The sequence below is a fragment of the Danio rerio genome, chromosome 18, assembly GCF_052040795.2.
Source record: "Danio rerio strain M-AB ecotype USA chromosome 18, GRCz13ab, whole genome shotgun sequence".
NCBI lineage: Eukaryota > Metazoa > Chordata > Actinopteri > Cypriniformes > Danionidae > Danio > Danio rerio.
This window is the reverse complement of record NC_141038.1, coordinates 34,634,923-34,660,012: the sequence shown is the minus strand read 5'-3', so window position 1 is coordinate 34,660,012 and position 25,090 is coordinate 34,634,923. Positions and strand designations below refer to the sequence as shown.

The window sequence follows — 25,090 nt, the reverse complement described above, 5'->3', positions numbered from 1 at the left end:
TCAAAAAGCATAAATGCGACCTCCTGTGCACAGTAGCAGACTTCAAAATAAGACAGATTCAGTTCAAAATGAGGTTTTTAATTAGCAAATAATATAACTACAAATATTTTGAACGTAAACATTACGTTAGCAGGTTAAATTGTGTGCTAACCACACGCTTTGTGATAAGATAAACAGGGATAAGCAATTTGGCTGTTTGTACAAGACAAAACACGACATAATTTTTAATACAGCCATTCAATGGCACAGAATATTTTTAATCTATTTTATACATAAACCATCTTTAACGTTATTAAATGTACATGCTAAATCACTCAAATGTGCTCTAAAGTTTAATTTCAAACCGTTTTTTTTTTCAAGATTTGAGGTGAACTGTCTGCTCCTTTCAATATATCACAATAAATGTCATGTAAAAAGGCATTTAAATTCACATTTTTAGCATTTAACTCTGAATTATAAAGCACATGAGGTGTACCTGAGGGGATTATTGTCATAATCTTTTGTTGTTCACATGTGAGAAATAGAAGCCAATTCTAATATTTCTAATATTCGAGGTGTTGGTAAGGACAAAAACTCCTTTTAATATGGAAAATATTCTTTCTATCGCATGCTGTTGCTTTTATTTACACAGTTTAAATCACTCGCTCCTGTCCTCAGCCTGTGCTTGCGTTTGTTTTGATCTAGAAGTGCAATGCCGAGTTCAACTACTGGGTGTTAAACATACATACTGCACCGTTGAGCTCAGTACTCACCTAAAATAATAGAAAATAATAATTATATATTAAAATGTATGATTCAGTAAGCTGAAATACTGAAACTGAAATAAACTAAAATACCTTAATAAAAATGCTAGATAGAGGTCCACTCATAACAGCTGATGCACTAGACAACATCTTTTCAGTGTGTGTAGTGAAGAGACTCATACTGACTAGCAAGCACAAGATGAGACAGAATCTTATATTTCCATTGTTTTTAGTTAAACACTGAAGGACGTGCGTGACCATTATACATTTGTGTCTTAATCGGTGACTCCATAGACATGTCACCATAGACATTATAATAGAAAACTAGACACTTTTAGCCATGCGAATAAACATTTTATTTCTGAATGGATGAGAATTATAATGACACCTTAGCAATATTTCTTTATGGCAACATATATTTAAAGTTGTCATGGACATTGCACAAGAGGTTATTGAAACAGAGAAAATAAGGGAAGCAGTATAGGGCACTTACGGATCTGAGTGAAGCCACTGAAGAATAACACCTGTTGTACAATACAACAATGAGCCTTGCTTCCGAGGTAACCGACTGAAAGCAATGACAGAGAGTGGAAGGGGTGAATACTAGGACAAATAAAATAGTGGAAAAAATGTGAGGGTAAAATTTCACTTCAATTACAATTAGGGATGCCACAAACTAATATTTTTTTATGTAGATCAAAATGATTGATTATTTAACTTATTTAAATGACTATTTTATTGGAATAATATATTTTATAATCAATATTTTAAGAATTTTCACACACACACAAACACACACACACACACACACACACACTCACACACACGCGCACACACGCACGCACGCACGCACAGCTATAAATATAAAGTATTGTTACATTTTATTCAATAATTGCAAACATAGACTTATCTTTGAACTTTCATGAAAGGCAAACAGTGGAAAATTATGTTTTGTTAGTGTTGTTAATTGGTTCATGCCAAATTTGCCAAAAAAATCGTAAAGTTTATTGTTTTATTCTATTTTTAATAGATTGCAAAATCATACTTGAGGCTATAAAGTAATGGCCAAAACTGTTGGCACTCCTGGAATTTTTCCAGAAAATAAACTGGTTCTCACAGAAAAGTATTGCATTAAATCAGTCACTTCCTATTAACATCAATAAGCTTTTTACACCTCTCACCCAGAAATTTGCACCACTTTTCCTTTGCAAACTCCTTCATGTCTCAAATTGGAAGAGTGCCTTTTCACAAGAGCAATTTTAAGATCTCTTCACAGGTGTTTAATGAGATTTGGATCTGGACTCATTGCTGGCCAATTCAGAACTCTCCAATGCTATGTTGGCATCAATTTCTGTGTGCTTTTTGGAGTATATTTGGGATCATTGTCCTGCTGGAAGACCCAAGATCTTAGATGCAAAACCTGCTTTCTGACACTGGGCCCTACACCTCAACTTAAAATACTTTGATAATCCTTAGATTTCATGATGCATTGCACAAAGTCAGCAAAACAGAGGCAGAGGCAGCAAAAAAACAAAACATCTTTGAACCTCCATTATATTTGACTGTAGATACTGTGTTCGTTCCTTTGTAGGCCTCAATCTATTTCGCTAAACAGTAGAATGATATGCTTTACCCAAAAGCTCTATCTTGGTCTCGTCTGTCCACAAGACATTTCCCTAGAAAGAATTTGGCTTACTCCAAGTACATTTTGCCAAACTGTATGTCTCGCGTCAGCGATGGAGTTCTCCTGGGTCTCCTGCCATAGCTTTTTATTTCATTTAAATGTCGAGAGATGAAATTGACACCGACTAATTTACATGAACACCATTAATTAAATTATTTGCCTTAATCTGAATAAGGAAATAATATGATTAGGGTGTTACTGTTTTTTTTTTTTTTTTTCCTTTTTGTATGGTAAAAGACAATGCACATTATGTTATTGATGTAAACTTAGGCTAAAACTTACCATTGATAAATGTGACCTACTTCAAGCAGATCACTTAAAGTATAATAAAAATAATGTTGCCACAGGACATAAATTAAGTCCCGCAAGTTTATTTTTAATAATTTAGTTTCAGTTCTGTTCAGTTTTTTTTCTCAAAACGTCTGTTCTTCTTTAAAGTAAAATTGTTTTTTTGTTGTTGTTGTTTTACTTGTAATGGCTCTTGTAATGGAGAGCACCTTCAAAAATCTCAATCTCATGGCTCATTCTTCACGAATATAGAATTAAAATAATGGCGCGTTAGGTTCATTGTGCTACCCCCGGGTGCAACCAACAAAAGTTGTGCATTTTAGTTTAACTTTTTGAGCGTTAAAAGCAGTTCGGTGTTAGTTTTTATTTAAATATATCAAGGCTAAACTAAACAGCGCATTCTCTCCGCCTCCTCGTTCATAACCAGCAGGACGCACTGCTGAAGCAGGCAATAGAGACACTCCATCATTCATAATCTTAGCTGATGTTTCGGAGTCGAAAGAATATATTAAAGAGAATTGTTCTTTTAACAGTCCTGATATGTTTAATCTTTTTTTTTTCTTTTTTTCCTGTCATTTTCCTTCAGCGAGTTATATTTTTTAAAGCTGTTTGATTCTTTTAAAACCGAAAGCAGAGCCCGTCAATTGGTGTTTTTCCATAAGATACTCCTTTGTGAATTGTTTTATTTTATGAGTAAAATCTTTAATGTGTTTTTAAATAGTTTTATTCCATTCAAAGCAGCACCTATATGCAAATTTATCCTCGAAACGTGGCATAGGACCGATGCAAGTCATGTGTCGCATAAATGACTTTTTTTTCCTGCGTGTGCGCGATCAATTTCTGATCCTTTTGCACAAAGGTTTAAATAAAATAAAAAAACGTCATTTAATTACTTTCGATGTGCTAAAATATTTGTTAAATGAATGTTCTTTTAAAAAAAGCATATGCACATATTACAATTGTAAAACAGACTAAAATGCATGGTCTAATCAGAAATAAAGGAAATTAGTTATATTTCATTATTTAATGCGTAAAATAGGCTTGTCTTTTTATAAACTGAGTTTAATTGATTTGAAACTTTTAATTGCATTTTTACGTCCTGTAAATAATAAAAGTTGCATCAGATTGATGAAAACGAATCTTAATACCTGCAAACAGGGCCACCACAGTTACTTTTTTTTCACTGACTGGCATGAATGGCAAACGCGTCAGAAAAAAAACTGCTGAATCTCTGCGAATATTTGGTTAACTTATAAAACAAATGTCTGGTTTAATGATGTTAGTAATCCAAAGAAAAATGCAAAGCAGAATTCTCCTGAACTCATTAACCCACTGATGACAGCCAGGGAATCACTGGCCCACCACGTTCTTGCGAACATATTTTATTTATCAAAGGTATTATTTCATTGACCTGAACATAACCATTTATAATATAATTATTAACCCATCGTCTAAAGCAGGCAACACTCTATTCAGCTATGTTCTGTGTTTTTACGTAAAAATATATTCGTTTTGGCGAATGCTTGGAGCGTAATATAGATATTTAAAATAACACGTAGTTCAGTTCAGAAGTTGTTGTGCATAGAAACATTCATTTTCATAAGGTCCCATATTTAATGCGGTTTGCTTTTTAAACGCATAGGTTGTTATGCCATCCGTCCTACGTCAGAGTTTTGGATTTTGTGTATTCATGTTTGTGAAAAACACTTAAGAGTGGAGACCCCTTCCCCCTTCTCATAACCAAAAGCTTGTCTGTCAGGTGTTAATGGGCATCAGTGAGGCCGAAATCATGTCGCGTTTTCACTGTAGGGCTAGTAGCTTGCAGCATGTCACGCAAACCCTGGCCCCAGAACGTCCCCGGAATTAAACGTCACAACCCGCTCACTTCAGCGGAAATTGGGCAGATTAACCACACCATACCATCACGAGAGCATTAAAATAAAAGACAACCGAAACAAACAAATGACACACTGTACAGCAATAGGCCTACATAATAGCCTATCGCACGGGCCTGTGTGTTTCATTTACTCAACGACCGACTCATCGAACATCGAGTGGTCTCCGTTAATAACTCGGTAGAAAATGTATTTTATAACATCCTCATTTTGATAGACGTAGTCAACCATTCAGCCCAAATGCTCTGGAGGGACCTAAAACATAATAATAGGCTATTCCTTATAGGCTATATGACACTTAGATGTTGCATATTATTCTGTAATCTTAAGGAAAGTGTTAAGTAGACTATTTAAGCACAGAGCAAGTAATAAAACAGCATATATTTCGTTGCGCTCAGCAGCTTTTCACTAATAAAGCTCTTCATGTAAATTTCCTTTTTCAATTTTAGCACGTCATATAAAAACATCAACGCTTGTTTGTGGACACATAACACACTTATTTTTGTAGTTTTCTCTGATGTGTTTTTAAAATGGCACTGCACAGCTGGTTAACAGAATAAAGGTCGCAGTTCATGCGTTCACTAACCCCAAAAATGCTTTGTTTGCATGATTTGATTATTATCATCGTATCCAAATACTTTATAAATAATAGGCTATCTTAAACCTTCTCTGGTGTTTACTGTTTTTAGAGAATATCTAAAATCGTTTTTTTTTTTTAAAAAAGCCTTTGTAAAATGCATTTGTTTAATATGGCTTTAAAGGTTTCATTTATGTAGGCTGTAAAGGCCTACCTTGTTGCTTTTGCTTGTTTTATATTGGTTTATTTATTTAATGCGATTTTATTATATCCGATATTTGTAATTCTTTAAATTATATTTCAATATGGCTTAGGCTATTTTATAAAGATATGACACTATTGTTTTGAGTCTACAAAAGGGGACACGTAAAGTTTTATGTCTTTCTGTTGTATTCATATTGTGTATTATCAGCAAAATAAATAACAAAAAGAAGGAAGCTGCTCGCAGCTTAACAGAGCTTTGAAGGGAGCGCTCATTTGCTCAATCTCTCACACACACATATGCAGGCATCTAAACATGAACAAACACACCGTTTAAACTTGACAAAAACTCTTGAAAACCTTTAGTCTGGTGTGTCTTTAATATGGTGTAAAGATTATTATGCGTTATTGAAACATCAAGGGGGACGCAGCAAAGTCACTAATAAATTAAAATTGTATTATTATTAAAACGGAAACATAACGGCAATTATAATCAAAAAGACCCCAGCCTATAAGGCTAGATGTTTTCTTTCCCTTATTTATTAATTTATTTGTTCATGTGTTTGGCGCATGTAACTCGTGTGAAATTGGAAAACTAGTGTAATGACGGCAAGCCATCTTTCCCTGACTCGGGGCAAAGTCAGCCTCTCCTTTCACTCCGCCCCGAAGCCCCAGCTGGCCCTCCTGGCATCCTCTGTGTAAACATATGCTGGATAAGTTGACAGTTCATTCCGCTGTGGCAATTACAGACTAATAAAGGGACTAAGCCGAAAAGAAAATGAATGAACGAATGAATTGATAAATAAATAATAATAATAAAATAAAAATAAGATAATTACACACAAATGCTGCGTAAGTGGCCTTCTTTATTTTTAAAGATGGTACATTTGAATAACCTCTGCCACTTCCCCTACCTCAAACCTGAAAGTTGCAGAGAGAACTATAGCCCATTTACACCTTGATGCCTTAGCCTCAATAGCAAAAGTTCATAGCCCATTTACACCAAGACAGTGCAAGTTTAGCGGAAGAATGTCAAATCAGAATCACGCAGATGAAGCACACTAGCTACTACTATCATGAAACTATTAAAATGGCATTGGCATAACTTTGTTTATTTGCAGCAGCTTTTTTTTGCGCAACAGAAATGCGGCGTTGAGAAGTAATAAATAATAAATAAAAGCAGAGTTAATAGTGACGTGATTCAAATGATGGATCTGCGACAGAGAAACTAGGGGTTTTGGGAAACAATCATCACTATATCCTTTTTCCCCCCCAAACTATGCATAGTTCAGCCGCAAGTTACTGTACGTCTTTGTTTGGGAAAGCACAGGTCCGCTGGTGCCGCACGCCTCTTTCTCTGGGCCAAAGCGAGGTGATTTTAAAAATAGTAAGGATATAGATTAATTAAATATTCACCAAAAGAGACATTTATTTCATTCCTCACTATGCATTTCATCTGATAGGCTAATCTTTATAGCTTATTTAAACACATATTGTCAAAACCCACACATGTATGAAAATGAAAATGGCATTTATGTTATTATTAGACTCCGATTTGTTATTTGTTTCCTAGGCTATTTTCACATTTGAGGTGCTTTATTGGCATGACAAATAACTGTACATTCATATTGCCAAAACAGTGCAGCGTCACTGCGTACAAAGACAGTGCAAAAAAGGGCAGTAGTGCAAACAATTATGAATATAACATGTAATAAAGAAAATAAAATAAAGAAAATAGAATAATACAAATAAAAATAGAATCAGGATAAAGGTAATGATAGTAGCCTATTATCAAAAGTAAGTCCACAAATAAGGATTCCAGTATTTGTGTGTTGGAGATAGTGGAGCAGGTATTGTTGGTTGAACGCACAACTAACGCGCTCTGTGCTGGACTTTACACCTGCTTTGGTGCAGGCATAAATGCGCATGCAGTGTAGGCGCTCTCTAAACTCACACTGGAGAAAACTGGACTAGTGGATATCACGAAGACACGCTGCTTAATTTATTTCATGTTTTGCTTAACTAATTCTTTGAATAAAACTATTGAGCTATAAAGGGAAAAAATGCAGAAGAAATTTGCCGTTATATTAATTTTAGCACAGCTGCCAGTCATTTTCACATTAGTTTTTCAGTTAGGGATTAATATTAAAGTAGCCTAATAAAAATGTCTATACTATAAATAATATTATAATTTATTATATCCATTATTATTATTATTATTATTATTACTATTATTATTATTATTAAGCTAAAAAATTGACAAAACGCAGAACCCTTAAAAATATTTGCTTTCATTTTGACATGGCTAGTTTACAGTTAAGTAAAAAAAAAAACATCCCATTCTACAGCAGCAGTCAAGTTAGGACACTTAAAAATGCCTTTTGTGTTTAAAGGTGATAGACCTGCGAAGTTATGTTTACAGTGTTATAAAAAAAAGGTAGGCTATTTAGTGCGTGTGGATTTACCGCGGATCCACCCCATGCGCTGCAGGCTGAATAATATAGGTAGACAGGCTTTCTGTTTGGCTACACTAATGCCTAAAAATGTAACTAATAACACATTAATTTTAGTAACTATTTTTAAAATGGCATTTAACATTTAAATAATTTTTTTTAAAATTTAATTTAACATTTAAATACAATTTAAAACATTTATTTTTTCCTCGCTGATTTTGGTTGGGTAATGAAGCGTGATGACTCAGATATGATCTAGTTTAGCTTGCATGTGTAGGCATATTTTTACGTTTTTACCTAAAACTTTAAACATTTATAATATTTAAAATAAAACGGAAAGAAATAAGGAAACTAACACAATTTAAACCACTTGTTTGGTGCTTAAACCATTATCTTTCTGCGAATTCAGTCATCAGGTCAAGTGCGATGGGATTGCGCCCTTGCGCCCTCAGTTATGATATCCTGCCGGGGGGCCTGCTATAGCGAAACTTTATTGTTTGAGAAGAAACAAAAGCGGAAACTGTGGATGAAAACCTGGCTGGGAAGATGGCGATAATATAAATTTTCTATTCTTCAACGAGAAAAAAAATTAATAATAATAAAATTAAAAGAAATAAAAAAATTAATTAAAAAAAAAAAAAAAAAATCGCAGACACGACACAATGTCGGCGTTTATTATACAACGCAGGTCGTGTTTACGATCATTAATATTAACAACAAACATTAATAGCATATCACTACTCTCGCTTTAGACATTACCTTTTAGAGTTTGTTCTTGTCGGCGCAATATAAGTTTATTACCCAAGTAGCCTACCTAAGTTAATTTATATTTCATGTAAAAATTAAGAAATAAAAAAAGACCGAAGTGTTATGCTAAATATTCGTACAAACGAACATGTTTGTTGTTTAACTTTCGTTGATAAAACAACACAATGCAGCTTATAATAATGTTTGAAAAAAAACTGTTTGAAAAAAAAAACGCGTCTCTCCGACTTTTGTTTTCTATTCATATTTTAACATGTTGACTTTGTTCGGTTTAAGTGGAGGCTTATTTGAGATTACAATGTTTCCAGCAGCACTGAGACGGTGTGCCTGTAGCGCATGCAGATACTTTTTCGCAACCGTGGCAAAGAGGGTATCTTGCTCCGCCGCCTGCATTTCTCGGAAACCAGCTCTACATTGCGTAGCGGCGCGTTCAACTACCAAATATGCTGCTCCATTTCTCATCAACGTCTACTATTTATCAGTTTCTCCTTTGTATTTGGCCATTTTTGAAAAGGCCTCTCCTGCCATACCTGGCTGACTAGCTTGGCATTTGCGTTCATTAGATGACACCGGAGATGGCTCCGCATGTCATGGCTCTGGAGGTTCGACGTGTTTGTCCATTTAACACTTATTTTTCTAAACAAGCCCTACAAATAGCTTCATCCTAATTATTGATTCGCCTTTCTCGTTCGCCACGAATCCAAAATGTTTCCAGATTTGCGATGTAATATAAGTTTTCAAGCGAGGTTCATGGCTGAACTTGAACTTGCTGTATCACGTGTTAACGTTATATTCCTAAATGTAGTAGGCTACTTGGCAACAAAACAGAAAATGTGTGTTCTAGAGTGATTGTCGTCACGGTGACCGTCACAGCCCTTACATAAGACATTGCATACATTTGCATACATGTTTTATAAGCTATAAAATGAAAGCCTCAGTATGGTGCGGAGTTATCATTATACAAAAATCAAGAAAATCTTTGGATTTGTTTGATTCGTAGATTGTAGGCTATTTTAAAAGCTGATATTATATAAGAACTATTAATAACTGTAATTAAAAAAAAATTATAATAAAATAAAATAAAAAAGGGGTTTGTTGGTTGCAGCCCACCCTAAATCATCAGCCTGCTTTTTAAGTTTATGAAGCGGCTCCAGACAGCACAGAGGTGATCTGCATCAGCGCTGGTTAATGTCAACTCTGTGTGAAACTGTGACCAGAAATATCCTTCTTTCATTTTGCTTCTTTGGCAAAATGCGTCTGTAGAAACGTGTGTTTGCATGTGTTACCATACCAAGAGTTAACAAATATTTGTTGTATTTAGGGGCCGATCACAAAGCGCACGCCTTTATGTTCCAAAAACGCGCGGTGCACCGCGCTGCCTTTTATGGTTGACAAGAAAAAAAGAAGCCCTGCGCTCTTTATATGTCACTAGAAAACGACTGAATCAGCTGGTGTGCGCGAGTCGAGTTGCTGTCGATGTTATAATTGTAATTTTAATAATATTGTGATATTCAAGATCTATAAATACAGTTCTGGATAACTTAAACAGCAACCACAAGTCTCTCCTCCATCTTTAAAAGTTTGCCATACTCACATTGACAACCCAAACCCCGCTGTCACCTCAACAGAAACCCTGCAGTGCTTTCATTTGACTGAACAATAAAACAGAGGTAACACACTTTTTCTGCTCGAGCACACAGCGCGCAACGGCAAAACTTGAAGCGCGCAGAGCGAGCATAAGCAGAGCGTAAAACACTGGCGGCCGTCAGTAAACCATTAAACAGATGCCCCCCTATGCAGCCAAACTTTAAAATTGTATAAAGCATATTTTAATCATTTAACTGATACCATTCATCGGTTACAAACGCGCCCTTTCGGTTATTGCTTAATCGATTATTTTGAGCATCCCCAACAAAATCGCATGTGCAACCACAATTTTTTTTTTTCTCACGGCCGTACGCCGGAGATTCGGCATGGTGCCGGAATACTTTAAGCCCTGGTAAGATCATGTTTATTACTAAGAAAACTAAATCAAAATTATATTTTAATTGAACACATCTGATCACATAAGGTACGCACAGAAAAGTCTGTTTAGTGTTGTGAAAAGGCAAAGCTGATTATCTGTGGTTAAAGTGCCACCCAGCGGTCAAAAGCTGCTGGCGCACCGTCGCCGCGGTATGAATGGTGGCAAAAGGAACACATTGAAGTAGTAACATCTGTATATATATATATATATATATATATATATATATATATATATATATATATATATATATATATATATATTAGCGCTGTCAAAATTAACGCGTTAACGCATGCGATTAATTTTAAATAATTAACGCGTTAAAAAAAATTAACGCAATTAACGCAGTTCAGGTTTTTTTACTTCCTGTTGTGGTGGACGTGTGTTCAGCATGCAATAAATGTGGATAAGACCAAGGAAGCACTTTTTGAAGGCAAGTTCCAGTATAAAACAATTAGTTGCATCACAGGTTATCCAGAGTTTCATGCTATTTCGAGTGTTTCATTTTTAACTTTCGACATCAGTTGTAAGTTGATACCGCATGGCGAACAGAAAGAAAATGCTCCGCATTTCGTGACTCGGTGTTCCTTTAAGGTAAGGTTCCTTTTAAGGCTACACGGTAGAATTTTAATAAGAGTATTATCTTAATCATATTAAAATCGGAGTATTGGTGTCTTATGTGAATGTACTCAGAACATCTGGTGAAGTCGCGAGCTGTCAAAGACAGGGCATTACTCTGCCTTTCAGCATGCGCCCTCCAAGTTCAGCGTGTTTCCTCATTAAACGCAACGAAAGCGTATGCTTCGCGTTGTTGTGTCAGAATCCTTGTGAAATTCAGTAATACTTTAGGACGCTTAGTTTAAGCAAATTTGATGAACGTGATAATGCGTGTTGAATCTGAGGGGAGTCGCTCCAGTATGGAAGGCCGTTGGGGCCAAAACGTCTGCAGCGCGTTGTGTGTGTCTGTCTGTGTGTGTGTCTGTGTCAGGCCTGTTGAGGGGTGTCAGGGGTGGAGTGAGCGACGTATCTGAGTAGGGGCGAGAGGGGTGTGCAATGTATTTAACGACCGGTTTGCAAGAAATTATCATTCATTTGCGGGCATTTGGGAGTCTCTGTGCACTTGCGGGATACTCATAGCAACTGGATGAATGTAAAGGAGTATTAAGCAAAATTGTTTCTACTCTATAATTAATGTTCTCAACTCACAGCAATAAAACTTTACAATTAGTGCAACAGTTTGTATTCTATAGTTTATTATTATAACTTTTCATTTTCCATATCTGCAATTCCTGTATTTTGGCATTTTTTGCAGTCCACTTAGAAACCAACATGGAAATCAATGTTTTCTTTATTGGCATTGATTGTTTTAAAATTTAATTGTCATTAACATGCCTGTGTTTTAATTTCTGTAATAAATATGGCTGTCAAGCCAGGATCTTGATGGTTTATTGTGGGTATGTTGTTTACATGAAGAAATCTGTGTTACAAGCAGTGTTGTACAAGTTACTTCCAAACTGTAATACATTACAGATTACTTATTACTGTTATTTAAATGTAATCCCTTACCTTACAATATTACTGTCTCAGAATTGTAATATGTTACATTACTCTTATATTACTTTTTAGTTACTTTCACCAAAATAACTACAGAATTAGAACTTAACATTATAAAATTCTATAATGTTCTATAATGAGCATTTTACATCCAGTAGAAAGTGATTTGATGTAGCAGAATGACTGTGACCTCTCCAGGCTACTAACAATATAGTATATAATTGGCAATGTGAAGGCTCAAGACAATGCAAGAAAGGATGACAGCCAGAATCACAAATGATCTGTTAAAAGTATGGTAGAGGTAAAGTGATTATCTGGCAATATCTGTAAATGGCTTGGCTATATTCATATTAGACACAATGCCATGACAAAATGCAGATTTTGTTTCTTTTCTTATTGTTACCATTATTGTATTTACTTTACATTCAAGTGGTTTACAACACAAAACCGTGCAGTACAAAGTGAGCATGATGAACAGCTTTCTCAGTATAATGTGTGCATCGATTTCCTGTTTGTGGACAAAACTGCTTGCGAGCTCTCACATACGCTGCTTGCGCAAAAATTCTCACGATCTCTCAAATATGCACTGCTCACGCATAAGTTTTCTTGCTCTCAGTACACTGCTCTCTCAGTGAGATTATATGCAAACTCACAATTTGTGTCTTGTAAACAACAATACCCACAATAAACCATCAAGATCCTGGCTTGACAGCCATATTTATTAAAGAAATTAAAACACAGGCATGTTAATGACATTTAAATTTCAAAACAATCAATGCCAATAAAGAAAACATTTATTTCCATGTTGGATTCTAAGTGGACAGCAAAAAAATGCCAAAATACAGAAATTGCAGATATGGAACATTTAAAATTATAATAATAAACTATAGAATACAAACTGTTGCACTCATTGTAAAGTTTTATTGCTGTGAGTTGAGAACATTAGTTATAGAGTAGAAACAATTTTGCTTAAACCTCCTTTAAATTTATCCAGTTGCTAAGACTAGGAGTATCCGCAAGTGCACAGAGACTCCCAAATGCCCGCAAATGAATGATAATTTCCCGCAAACCGGTCGTTAAATACATTGCACACCCCTCTCCCCTGCATCCCTCCTAGCTCTTCAGGTAGCCTATGTCGTGCGCAACTCACCCCCACCGTCCTTCAGGTAGATCTCGCGCACACGCCCCTACTCAGATACGTCGCTCACTCCACCCCTGACACCCCTCAACGGGCCTGACACAGACACACATACAGACACACACACAGACACACACAACGCGCTGCAGACGTTTTGGCCCCAACGGCCTTCCATACTGGAGCGACTCCCCTCAGATTCAACACGCATGATCTTGTTCATAAAATTTGCTTAAACTAAGCATCCTAAAGTATTACTGTATTTCACAAGGATTCTGACACAACAACGCGAAGCATACGCTTTCGTTGCGTTTAATGAGGAAACACGCTAAACTTGGAGGGCTCATGCTGAAAGGCAGAGTAATGCCCTGTCTTTGACAGAGAGTACATTCACATAAGACACCAATACTCTGATTTTAATATGATTAAGCTTATACTCTTATTAAAATTCTACCGTGCAGCCAAAGCGTGATTTCATTACCTTAAAGAAACACAGAGTCACGAAATGCAGAGGATTTTCTTTCTGTTCGCCATGCGTTACGAAACATCCGAAATTGCATGAAACTTTGGAGAGCCTGGTGATGCGACTAATTGTTTTATACTGAAACTTGCCTTTAAAAAGTGCTTCCTTCTTATCCACATTTCTTGCATGTTAAACACACGTCCACCACAACAGGAAGTAAAAAAAACCTGAACTGTGTTAATCGAGTTAATTTTTTTAACGCGTTAATTATTTAAAATTAATCACATGAGTTAACAAACACATTTTTGACAGCGCTAATATATATATATATATATATATATATATATATATATATATATATATATATATATATATATATATATATATATATATATATATATATATAAAATGGGTGGGCATAGTTTTTTTAATCTGGATTAATCACATTGTAATCTTGGAATTAATCTAGATTAAAATTGCTTATTTGAATTCTACCGAATTAGATTTATCCTTAAAAAAAATTTAACTAATTAATCACCTGGACCAGATGGGCTAACTTCACATTTTTTTTCACAAGTTTATTTGAGAGGATCTTAACGTAAATTTTTAGTTTAAAAAATTACAAAATTGCATAATGACTAATAATCCATTGCCTACTATGAAGCAGGGACTCAATATTCTAATTCCAATACATGAAAAGGATAACAAATTATTAGATAATATATGTTCTATCATGCTTCTTAATATAAATTATAAAATATTCCCAGGGATGATTGTTAATATCCTTAATGGTTCAGCTACTAGAAAAAAAAAACAACTCCTCGATTTCAGGTGAACAGAGGCATAAGGCGAGTCTGTGGAAGCTTTTATCTTTTAGTTATTTTGGTTGCAGAATTACTAGCTATTCTAGTTAATAATTAAAACATTGCAGGCGTTAGTTTTATAAAACACAATCTTATAATTAGTCAGCTAGCTGATGATAAGACTTCTTTTTTAAAGGACAAATCCCCTTAGCACTTAAGCAAGTTGAATCAAAATGTGAACAGGAGCACCCTTTGACCTTACTTGATAACAATATTTAGGTATTATAATTTCAAAAGATTTACTGTAGAGAGAAGCGAAAAGCTAAACATGGACACAAAAATTGAGAAAAGTAAAATCATTTTAAATTCTTGCCTGCAGAGGGATATAGTTCCTGTTAGAATAGTACTGACAAAAATTTAAAGTGTTTCCAGATTGATTTATCCCTGCTTCTCATTATCAATTTCAACCAAAATATTCAAAGAAATAAGTAAAATTAATTATGATTGTATTAGAAAAAAGATTATATAATTAAGGAATATAGTGAAGGTGGATTAGAGATTCAAGAAACCCTCAAGTACTTTTTTTTTTATTTGTGCAGATTTGTGCATTGAGCATCAGTTAAGACATTGTTAGCACCTGTTAGCTTTATTTGTGGGAAAAACTGGATAACTATGAGCTTTTGTCAGTTAATTTCAACTTACAGGTTTAAAATAATTTAAGGGGCGGGATCAAAATCAGTGACGTAGCGTGCATCTGCTAGTGGAGTGATGATGCGTCGGTATCTCATTATTATTCATACCAGTTTTCTTATCCGATGAGAAGACCCGGTTTCTTGATTATTCATAAAAGCACATGCTTTCCGAAGGCAAGGCAGACCTGCCAAGCTGTGAGACTCAATAGCCGCGTTTCCACTATTGCGCCTAAAGCGAGCGAGCCAGGGCGAGCCAAGGCCAGTCGCGTTTCCACTGTCACTTCCGGGGCCTAATCGGGCCAAATCGGGGCTTTCTTGGGGCCAGCGGCCAGCCTTTTTCAGCCTGCCGAATACCTTGGGCCAAAGAGGGCCAGCTGGGGCTTCGGGGCAGAGTGAAAGGAGAGGCGGGCACCGTTTTCCGATCGCACATGAGTACATGCACCTAACAAATAAATAAATAAATAAATGAGGGAAAGAAAACATCTAGCCTTATGGGTTCTTTTTGCATATGATCACTCTTATGTTTCCCTTTTAAATGTAAGGGTGTTGCATAAAATAATAAAGTAGTTTTAATTCATAGTGACATTCTTTGCTGCGTCCTCCTTGATGCTTCAATAAAGCATAATAATCTTTACACCATATTAAAGACACAGCAGACAGTAAAGGTTTAAAAGGTGTATTTGAGCACGTTTAAATATCTGTATGTGTGTGTGAGACAAAGCAAAAGAGCGCTCCATTTACAGCTCTGTTGATGCTGCGAGCGGCTTTTTCTTTCTTTTTTTATTATTTTGGAGATAATACACAACATGAATACAACAGAAATACAAAAAACTTAAATTACGTGCGCACTTTCATAGACTTTAAACATTATAGTGTCATATCTTGATAAAATAGCCTAGGCTATATTGAAATACAATTTAAAGAATTACACATATCGTATATAATAAAATCGCATTAAATAAATAAACCAATATAAACTAAACAAAAGCTAGCTAGAACAATGCAAGTAGCCTATATACAATACATAAATCAAACCGTTTTAAAGTTACATATAACTTTCATTTAACAAAGACCTATCTGAAAAAAAAGATTTTAGATATTTTCGAAAAATAAACACCAGAGAAGGTTTGAAATATTATTTATAAAGTATTTGGATACGATGATATTAATCATAAATTAGAAACTAGCCTACTTTTTTTTCTGTCACCCAGTCCAGCGCATTGTGAAAAAGTCCAAACACAAAATGTGTTCTATATCCTCAAACAAGTGTTTATGTTTTTATATGACATGGTCAAATTTATGAATGAAACTTTAAATGTAGAGCTTTAGTGAATAGCTGCTGAGCGCAACAAATATGGCTGTATTTTATTAGGCTACTCTTATAAACAAAGATGTTATAAACTACATTTCATACCGAGTTATAACGGAGAATTTCTGTGGTTTTATATTATGGATTTGTGCGTTTACTGTGCTGGGTCCCTCCGTTAGTGGCGAGAGAACATGATGCACAATGCCAACAGTCGGTCGGTGAGTAAACAAATGTAATGAATGGAAATACACAAGCCAGTGCGTATAGACATATAATGTACTGCTGTACAGAAACGGGTCATTTGTTTGTTTCGGTTGTCTTCATTTTAATGGTTTCGTATCGTGATGATTCCATGGTGTGCTTTATCTGCCTGATTCCCGCTGAAGTGGGCTGGTAGTGTGACGTTTGATTCGGGCGTTGTTCTGGGGGCGGTGTTTGTGTGACGCACTGCGAGCTACTAGCCTGACAGTGGAAACGCGACATAATTTTGGCCTCATTACTCAACCTCCCGGGCGATTGGCCCAGCCCGATAAAACCTCTGGCTTGCACTGGCCCGATAGTGGAAATGCGGCTAATGACAGGGTGAGACCAAGTCTGCACACGGCACGCAGCATTTAACCGTTCATGAAGGGTCGTATGTGTTTGTTTCCACAATCTACGAGGTTCGTTGCATATTTTTCCCCACAATGCTGTCAGGGCTACCAACACAGCAAAGCTGTTAGTTTGCAGCAAGCATTTTTTTCGGGAGAGCTATTCAAGAATTGGAGAATGGCAGACTTTACCTTTTATCAATTGAGTTCATTACAAGTCAGACACCTTGTCTATATCCGTGCTGCTTTGTTTGTCTATTTTAAAAATTCTTTGGATTACCAGCAGGGCTATTGGTTGAAATAGATAGGACAACAGAGCTGCTGCAGTACTATCCACTGTGTCTGCATTCAGACCTAGGGATTGTGGAGAAGAGAAGTCCTCCTCATTTATAGTGTTTAAATATATATGATTATCTTTATAAAGATAACAAATTGTGATTATGTGTATATGAAATTACGAATAACATAAGAAGAGTTCAAATGCAAAAGCCGCTGAACGGCACTTCCGCCAAAAATTAGATGACATTAAGTGAATGCTTTAGGCACATACTACACTATCAACAAATACATTTGCTCCAAATCATCCAAATACCAACGTCAGTAGATTCAGAAATAACAGTTTGTTGGCAAAAGCAACTAAACGCCACCTGCCTTTGACAGCAAGAGCCGCTATATCCCGAGAACCAATCAGAAGCGCAATTCAAATAATACGTTTTCAATGTAGCAGCGTGCTGATACGCCGGCTTTTATGAAGAGACATAATCTGCTTTCGATTTAGATTTTAAAAGACAGAGTTTGATGAACTGGATGAGCTTGTACGACTGTAAGTGAATGGCAAACATAAATGTCCCTTACCTCAAAAAACTCTGCATTATAAGAAAAAGAAACTATAATCTGCAGTTGGAAGTGTAACATGCATTCATAATGTTTGTTTCTGCAGTGACGCTACTTTGAATGAGTCCGATTTACTATACATTAAACTGCAACTTCATTTCACGAAAGACAGACTTAAGATGCTGTTCTTTTATCCCATGTGGATGCTATGAGGATCAACAGGAGACCTAGACCTTAAGCATGGTGAGAATAAATTAATGACAGCTTCTAAAAGTGTCTGAGAGGCATCCCCTTTTTTGCTCAGTAGGTCTACCTTGTGTTTTATTAACTAATTTAAGCTATTTTTAGAAGATAAATATAATATATAAAACAATACATTATTTATATCACATCGACTAATAAGCTATTTTATATTATTAGACAATGCACAGATATTGATGTTTTATAATGTTTTTACATAACATTATTGAATCTACCAAGATTAGCTTACAGTGTTTGCAATGTTTACATTGGTCTACTTAAATTAAATCTAAATCCCAAATATCAGAAATGACAACAGTGACAATTAATTCAACAATTATTTAAAATAAAACTATTAGATTATTACAGGCCAGTTTAACCTCAAATTGTTTGTATTGGAGTTCATTACCACAGTGTAAGCGAAAGTTTTCATAGTCATCTGATGTGAAATTATAAAATAGGATCCATTCAAACCTTCCAAAAAACACTGTTGTCCGTGAAATAATCAATTAATTAAAATAAACCCATTAGATCACAGGCCTGTTTTATCTCAACTTGTTAGTAGACATTACCATGGTATCAGTTTAACTATATTTATGGCCATCTAATGTGAAATTATAAAATAAGAGCCCTTCAAACTGTTCATAAAACGGTGTTGTCCCTGAACACATCAATTAATTAAAATAAAACTATTAGATATCACAAGGCCAGTATTACTTAAGATTGATAGTAGACATTACCACGCGTCTGATGTTCAATTATAAAACTTATCTAAAACACAAAGTCCTCTGTAACATCATAACATGTCACGACTGTAGGGACGTGGTGGCGACACGCTCTTGTTTTCAAGGCGCACCTACAGTTCAGTGAGTTGAAACCGTTCAACCAGAATGCCTTAAACACACCATCAGTCATGCGACAAGAACCACCCATCTAGCTTCTTACGCATGGAGCACAAAAATTTCAGTAATAACGATAAACTAATTATCTTAGACAAACAAAAAACAACCAAAAACTGTAGTGCATTTTAGTTTTATCCATAAATAAATCTTGCATGAGAGCTACAGGGTTTGCCAGTGGAGGATCCATGGAGATCACCGTTGATTGATGGTTCCTTTACAATGATAAATGCAATGGGACTGCAGGTCCAAATGCACGTTGAAATTAGTAAAAGAATTGAAGCAACTCACATTTTCCATCCGATTTTAGAAGAGATATGTAAAGAAACCCAAAGTTAAACCTGTTTCACCTCCACAGTATCCATTTTCACATCTTTCTTGAACTAATCAAAATGCATCACGTGACCGCTCATATACAGCGCAACCCAAGTGTAAGTCTGAGCTTGTGTAAAATCATAGACAAAGTCCAAACCCAAATGAACTTTTGCATCTCATCTGATCCTGTCAGGCTCTGGCAAACATCTTCAGCTCTACCCTGCTGTGCACTGTGTTCCTGAAGAATTTAGTTTATGAATAGTAGTGTATCAAATCATTCAATATTTTCAACATTCAGACTAAATTGTCTTCCAGTCTTCCAGTTTGTCAGAGCTAATGACTGTAAATTAGAAAACTCATTCGACAACCACTAAAATTGCACAGCATTAAGTCAAGACATTGATGATGATGCTAAATTGCAAGCAGATTTTTTTATCTCCAATGGTTGGCTGTGGTGAAGAAATGAAATAAAGGTGAGACATAAAAAAACAGGAAATGTGTAATAATCTCTGCATGGGGTCACTGAATTTTATCAAATTTCATAAGTTTTTTTGTTGAAGAATTCTGACTACATTGTACTACTCACTACATGTAACTATTGTGAGTATCGGTTATAGCGCCATCATCTGAAAGCAGAAAGTGTGTCACATTTGAAAAAGCTTTAAAAGTCATCATCTTTAATCTGAAGTGTTCCAAATATGGCCATGGTAGTGTTAGAACAACAAACTGAAGTTTTCTAATAATTTTAACATACTTGTCATGGCAACAGGTGAATCTTCAAAACATTTCCCTTGTGTGTGTCCCTTTTGAGGCTTCCAATATGCTCACCAGAGCATTCACATATGACTTGTAAACCGTTACACACTGGCAAAGATCTGACATGGGTGCGGTTAAAAGGCTCACTAGTGCTACCATTTGTCTAAAATACAGGAAGACTCCTAATTGGGTCTGAATGTTTAAAATGTAGGAAGATTTGATACACTACTATAAAATATTTAATCTCCATCAAATAATGTCAACATGATGCAAAAACATTCAGGATTTCAAAGTGTCAAAATATTTTGGATATCTTTAATGGTTTTACCTATAGTGAGGGATTTAAAAATGAAGCTTTTAAATTAACTTAAGATAATAAGTTACAATACTTGTGTTGTCCACTAGATGGGGTCATATGCGAAATCAATTTATATTTTAAAATCAATTTATATTATTTTAACTATACATATCTATCTATCTATCTATCTATCTATCTATCTATCTATCTATCTATCTATCTATCTATCTATCTATCTATCTGTCTATCTATCTAAAGTATCATGAACAGCTCCAACAAAAATTAAAAAGTATACATCAAATATATTAAAAACCATTATCAAGTACAGATAACAGAATGTCAGAGGATCAAAGACAGTTGTGCTGCTTTGTATTTATATTACCATTAAAAAAATTGCATTCACCAGTTAGTCTAAAAAGTCAAATATATTCTGTTTCAGGAAAATATTATCTTCAATAATGAAAAATAAATCATTAGAAGTATTAATGACCAAGAACCAGTAAGAGCAAGTTATCATATTAAAATTATTTCTAACGGATTGTGAAAGACTGAAGAGATTTTTTTTTAATTGACCACTGTATATATTTAGTTTTATCTAAAACGCATAAGAAAAGCTACGCTTTTTTTTAAATGCACCCTTTGTGAAATAAGAGACTTGCATCAAAAACACTTACAAATCTTAATATTTCCAAACTTTCTCTCTTCAAACGAGTACAAGAAAACTTCAAGAAAAATTCTGACAGACAAAATATTTAAAAAAAAAAAAAAATCTCTGTTACTTATAAACAGAGATTACTGATGCGTTACACATGCATATACGTTATGCACATACATACATATACACTCACACAAAATTATTTGCCAACCTGTGAAATTAATATTTATTTTAGAATTTAAATATTTAAAAAAAAAAACTGTAAGGACAATGTTATTAGCACAGTTACGAAATATATATATTTTTTTTTATTTTATATGTGTGTGTACTCACGTGGATGACTAATTAAAAAAGAAAACTTTAATTTTGAGGTGAAAGTAAACTAGTCTAAACATTAAGCAATTTTGAAACGTAGAGCCCTTATTTACTCACCTCTGCAGACGAATCTGATATCCACAAGACTTCCCCTCTCCCACTGGCTCTGCGCGTTCCACAGCCACTCTCTCTGCAACCTAGGCACAATCACTTACTCTTAAAATCATAAATTTTTCAAAACAAATTTGAAAACATTTATATGTATGACCACTGATACTACACAAATTGTGTAGCCAGGGTGAAATAACTTGTACTATTGCTTATTTAAATTGTCATCTTATCATAAATTTGAGCTCACAAACACTTACAATTTTCTTGGTCTATTCTAATTTCTTTCTTTTTTTTTCTTTTTTTTTTTTGCAAATGTGGCGTTAGAACAATTTTTGTTCTAAAATATAAATACATGCTGTCCCAAAGAGCTGTTGCAAATTAATCTTTATTTATTTAGCACTTTTTACAATGCAGAGAGTGTCAAAGCAGCTTAACATAAGAAAATAGAGCAAAAGAAAAAAGTAAAAGTCATAAGAATTAAAAATATTTTTTGAAGGTAATTCTCCTCCAACTCAAATAAATTTGATTTAGGTCTGCGGTAATCCTTTTATACCAGACAGAATTGTGAATGAGGTTCAGTACAGAGAAGATGTTAAAAATTTCTTCTATTTTTGGGACATATAATGTTGTGTAATCTCTGAATGCATGTAAAAAGTATGGTAACAATAATTTTTTAATGTTCTTTTGTTTTTAAATTTTCTGATATCATACCCTCTGTATACACAGCAATTGCCGCATTTCGAAGGCTGACTTAAACTAGCCTCTCAAAGTACTGGAAAAGTGAGAACAATTCCTTTATTTTTGCTGGAGATTGAAACTTTTTGAATACATAATATATAGTGTAAATAGACTCAATTCCATTTTTTTTTCTCCCATGTGGCATAGATAGGATTTGGCCCATGTACATGTAAGCAGGAGAAAATCACATGGATTTCAACTTACACAAATCAAATTCAGGCCTTGATAATATGTGGAAATTTATCCGACATGAAACGTATCTGTGTTCTCGTGTCTGCAGTGTAAGCAGGTAAAACACATTTTCACATGTCAATGTGTCACGAGTCATTAAAAGCCATAGTGAATGTTGTAAATCTGACGCTTTCATTTCAGAACAGACCTCAGCAGTGTCCCAAACCTTAAATATCATACACCAGGACTAAAAGGTTTTATATTGTCATATAGCACAAGTATGTAAGCATGTTAACGAGAGAGATTCCATTTGAAAAGAGGTCATGTTCCACTTAAGCTCCTGAAACTTAACAATTTTTTCAACAATTAAAGGAACCAACCCAGACAAAACCTACATAAAAGTAAAGATGGAAACAAACAGATAAACTAAACAGATAAACGCGTTTTTGGAATGGAAAAGCGCCTGCAGTAACAGTAACGTGAAACCACACGTGCCTACAGATGTTTTTTTGTCAAAGAAGCAAACTGAAAGAAGGATATTTCTAGTCAAAGTTTGACAGACGAGTTGACAAACCAGCACTGTTGCTCATCGTCTCTGTGCTGTCTGCTGCGTCATAAACTTCATGAATAGGCTATTGATGATTTAGTGTTCAATCAACAAACAAATTACCCTTTTTTTCCATTTAGAAAATTACAGTTAATAATAGTTTTTATAATAAATGTTTAAATAGCCTACATAGCCGAATCCAGGGATTCCCAAACTTTTTTACCCACCTAGGCAAGTAATTCAATCTCAAGACCCACCATAATATTTTAATATGGAAAAATGGTAAAAAAAAAAAAAAAAAAAAAAATGTATCCATTCAAAGCAGTCAAAAATATATGGTGTGTGGCTTTTTGGATTTTGCGATTTGATATGCACAAAATGAGGCTCGAAGTGCTTTTTGTGGGATGCTGGCTGTAACTGTGATCATTTTTTTGTTGAAAAAGATACTCTTCTTTGTTTAGAAGAGAATATGATCAACCTTTGATCAAGCCCCTTGATTATGCTCAAGCTCTGTCACATCGCAGTAAATTCCACTGCTAGTGTATATTGTCATAAGAAACTAAATAGCTTTTTGATCGACTACTACAAGCTGGAAAAACGTCAGCTTAATATGCCAATGCAATTTACGTTACAGCTGAATAGATCTAATATTTATACATTTGCTTGAGGAAGGAATGATGGAGGTAGTTACATTACTCTTACTATTTTTTATAACATCTATGCCCTTCCATAACATTAGGTGACGTTAAAACTAACAGATAGCACTATAGCTATTTATTGATTAGCAATCTGTCAACGTTGGGATGTAAAAAATATGGGACAACACATAGCTTCAAATGATAGAATACATAGCAAACATTAGAAAAATTTGACAATAAAATAAAAGGTTTAGCCTATTAAAATCAATGGCCTATACAGAAATTAAATAAAGCTATAAAATCTATTTAACCTTTAATTGCATTCGCATATTGATTAAAGTTACCATAGTTATTTAGTAAAGAGCAGCAAATGAATCTCTCATTGTGTTTTGTTTGATAACAGAGGTGTTAATGTAAGAATGCACAGATCTATTTTAAAGCATTCCAGTACTTTAGTAACTGTGTAACTGCTGTCATAAAGCAGTTATATATTGTTTCCACTAGATGGCGCTAGTGTACTTTAAACATATTTTCTTCAATAACTTGTGATTAGTTTAATATGTATAATTTTTGATTTTTCATAATTTTAAAATGCTTATTGAGAAATCGATGGATGTATCTCTCCTCTCTTAGTTTACAAGCAGGCAAAGTGGTATGTGAATGTATTTTTGTTCATTAATTACTTTAAAGTTGTATGCTTAATCCTTATGTATGTGAATGTATCTGATGTTGTTATCGTAATCATTTATACAGTTCTACGGTGTTAATGTCGGCATCTGTGTCGATAAGTGCATTAAACATCTGTGAAAAAGGAACCTCAGCCTTCGCGTTGTGACTAAGGGCGGCATAGTAGAATACTTCACTGCATCGGTGAAGGCAAGGACCATCAGATGATACCTGCACGTGGATGTTGACCAGCAAGAGGTAAAGGATGGTGGATATGAGAGGTTGATCTTCAAGAGGATCGCTACAGAGTGGTTGATGCAGCACTCGGGAAAAGGGCTGAAGAAAGCAAGCACATATAAGATAGTGCTTGGAAGCAGCACAAGGGTTTGTGAACTGTTGTTGAAGTTTTACTAGCGCTGGTATTTCCATCATCTTCATTTAAGGATAAAAGTTGACATTTTCCTATAATTGTTGGATTATTGAATTTTATGGACTAACAGGACAAACGAATGCATCATTTATATTATTGAAAGACTGAAATAGACAGTTCTGGGTTGTTGTATACATTTTTCATTGATCTTATTTTACAAGCTGTATTCATATTTTTGGTACTTCCAATACAATAGTTTAAATTTATATGGTTAAGATAGAAGTCTACTTGACATAGCTTCGCTATTAAATTTGAATTTGAAGATTTGAAGATTAGCTAAAAAAGTTAGCTTTATTGAAAAT

At 34.7% G+C, this 25,090-nt stretch overlaps 1 protein-coding gene across 4 annotated transcripts in view; it reads right to left on the bottom strand.

The window, feature by feature from the left end:
- Window positions 1-25,090, bottom strand: part of dhx36 (DEAH (Asp-Glu-Ala-His) box polypeptide 36) — a 237,013-nt gene that overhangs the window by 168,348 nt on the left and 43,575 nt on the right. For 3 of the 4 annotated variants that reach the window (XM_087292499.1, XM_087292498.1, NM_001128544.3), the window contains exons 6-7: window positions 21,605-21,684; window positions 1,237-1,311 (exon numbers count right to left, since the gene is read on the bottom strand). In XM_087292499.1, the coding sequence (XP_087148625.1) occupies window positions 1,237-1,311; window positions 21,605-21,684 (155 nt within the window). The remainder of the gene's footprint in view (window positions 1-1,236; window positions 1,312-21,604; window positions 21,685-25,090) is intronic. The other variant, XM_087292500.1, reaches the window with a different exon arrangement.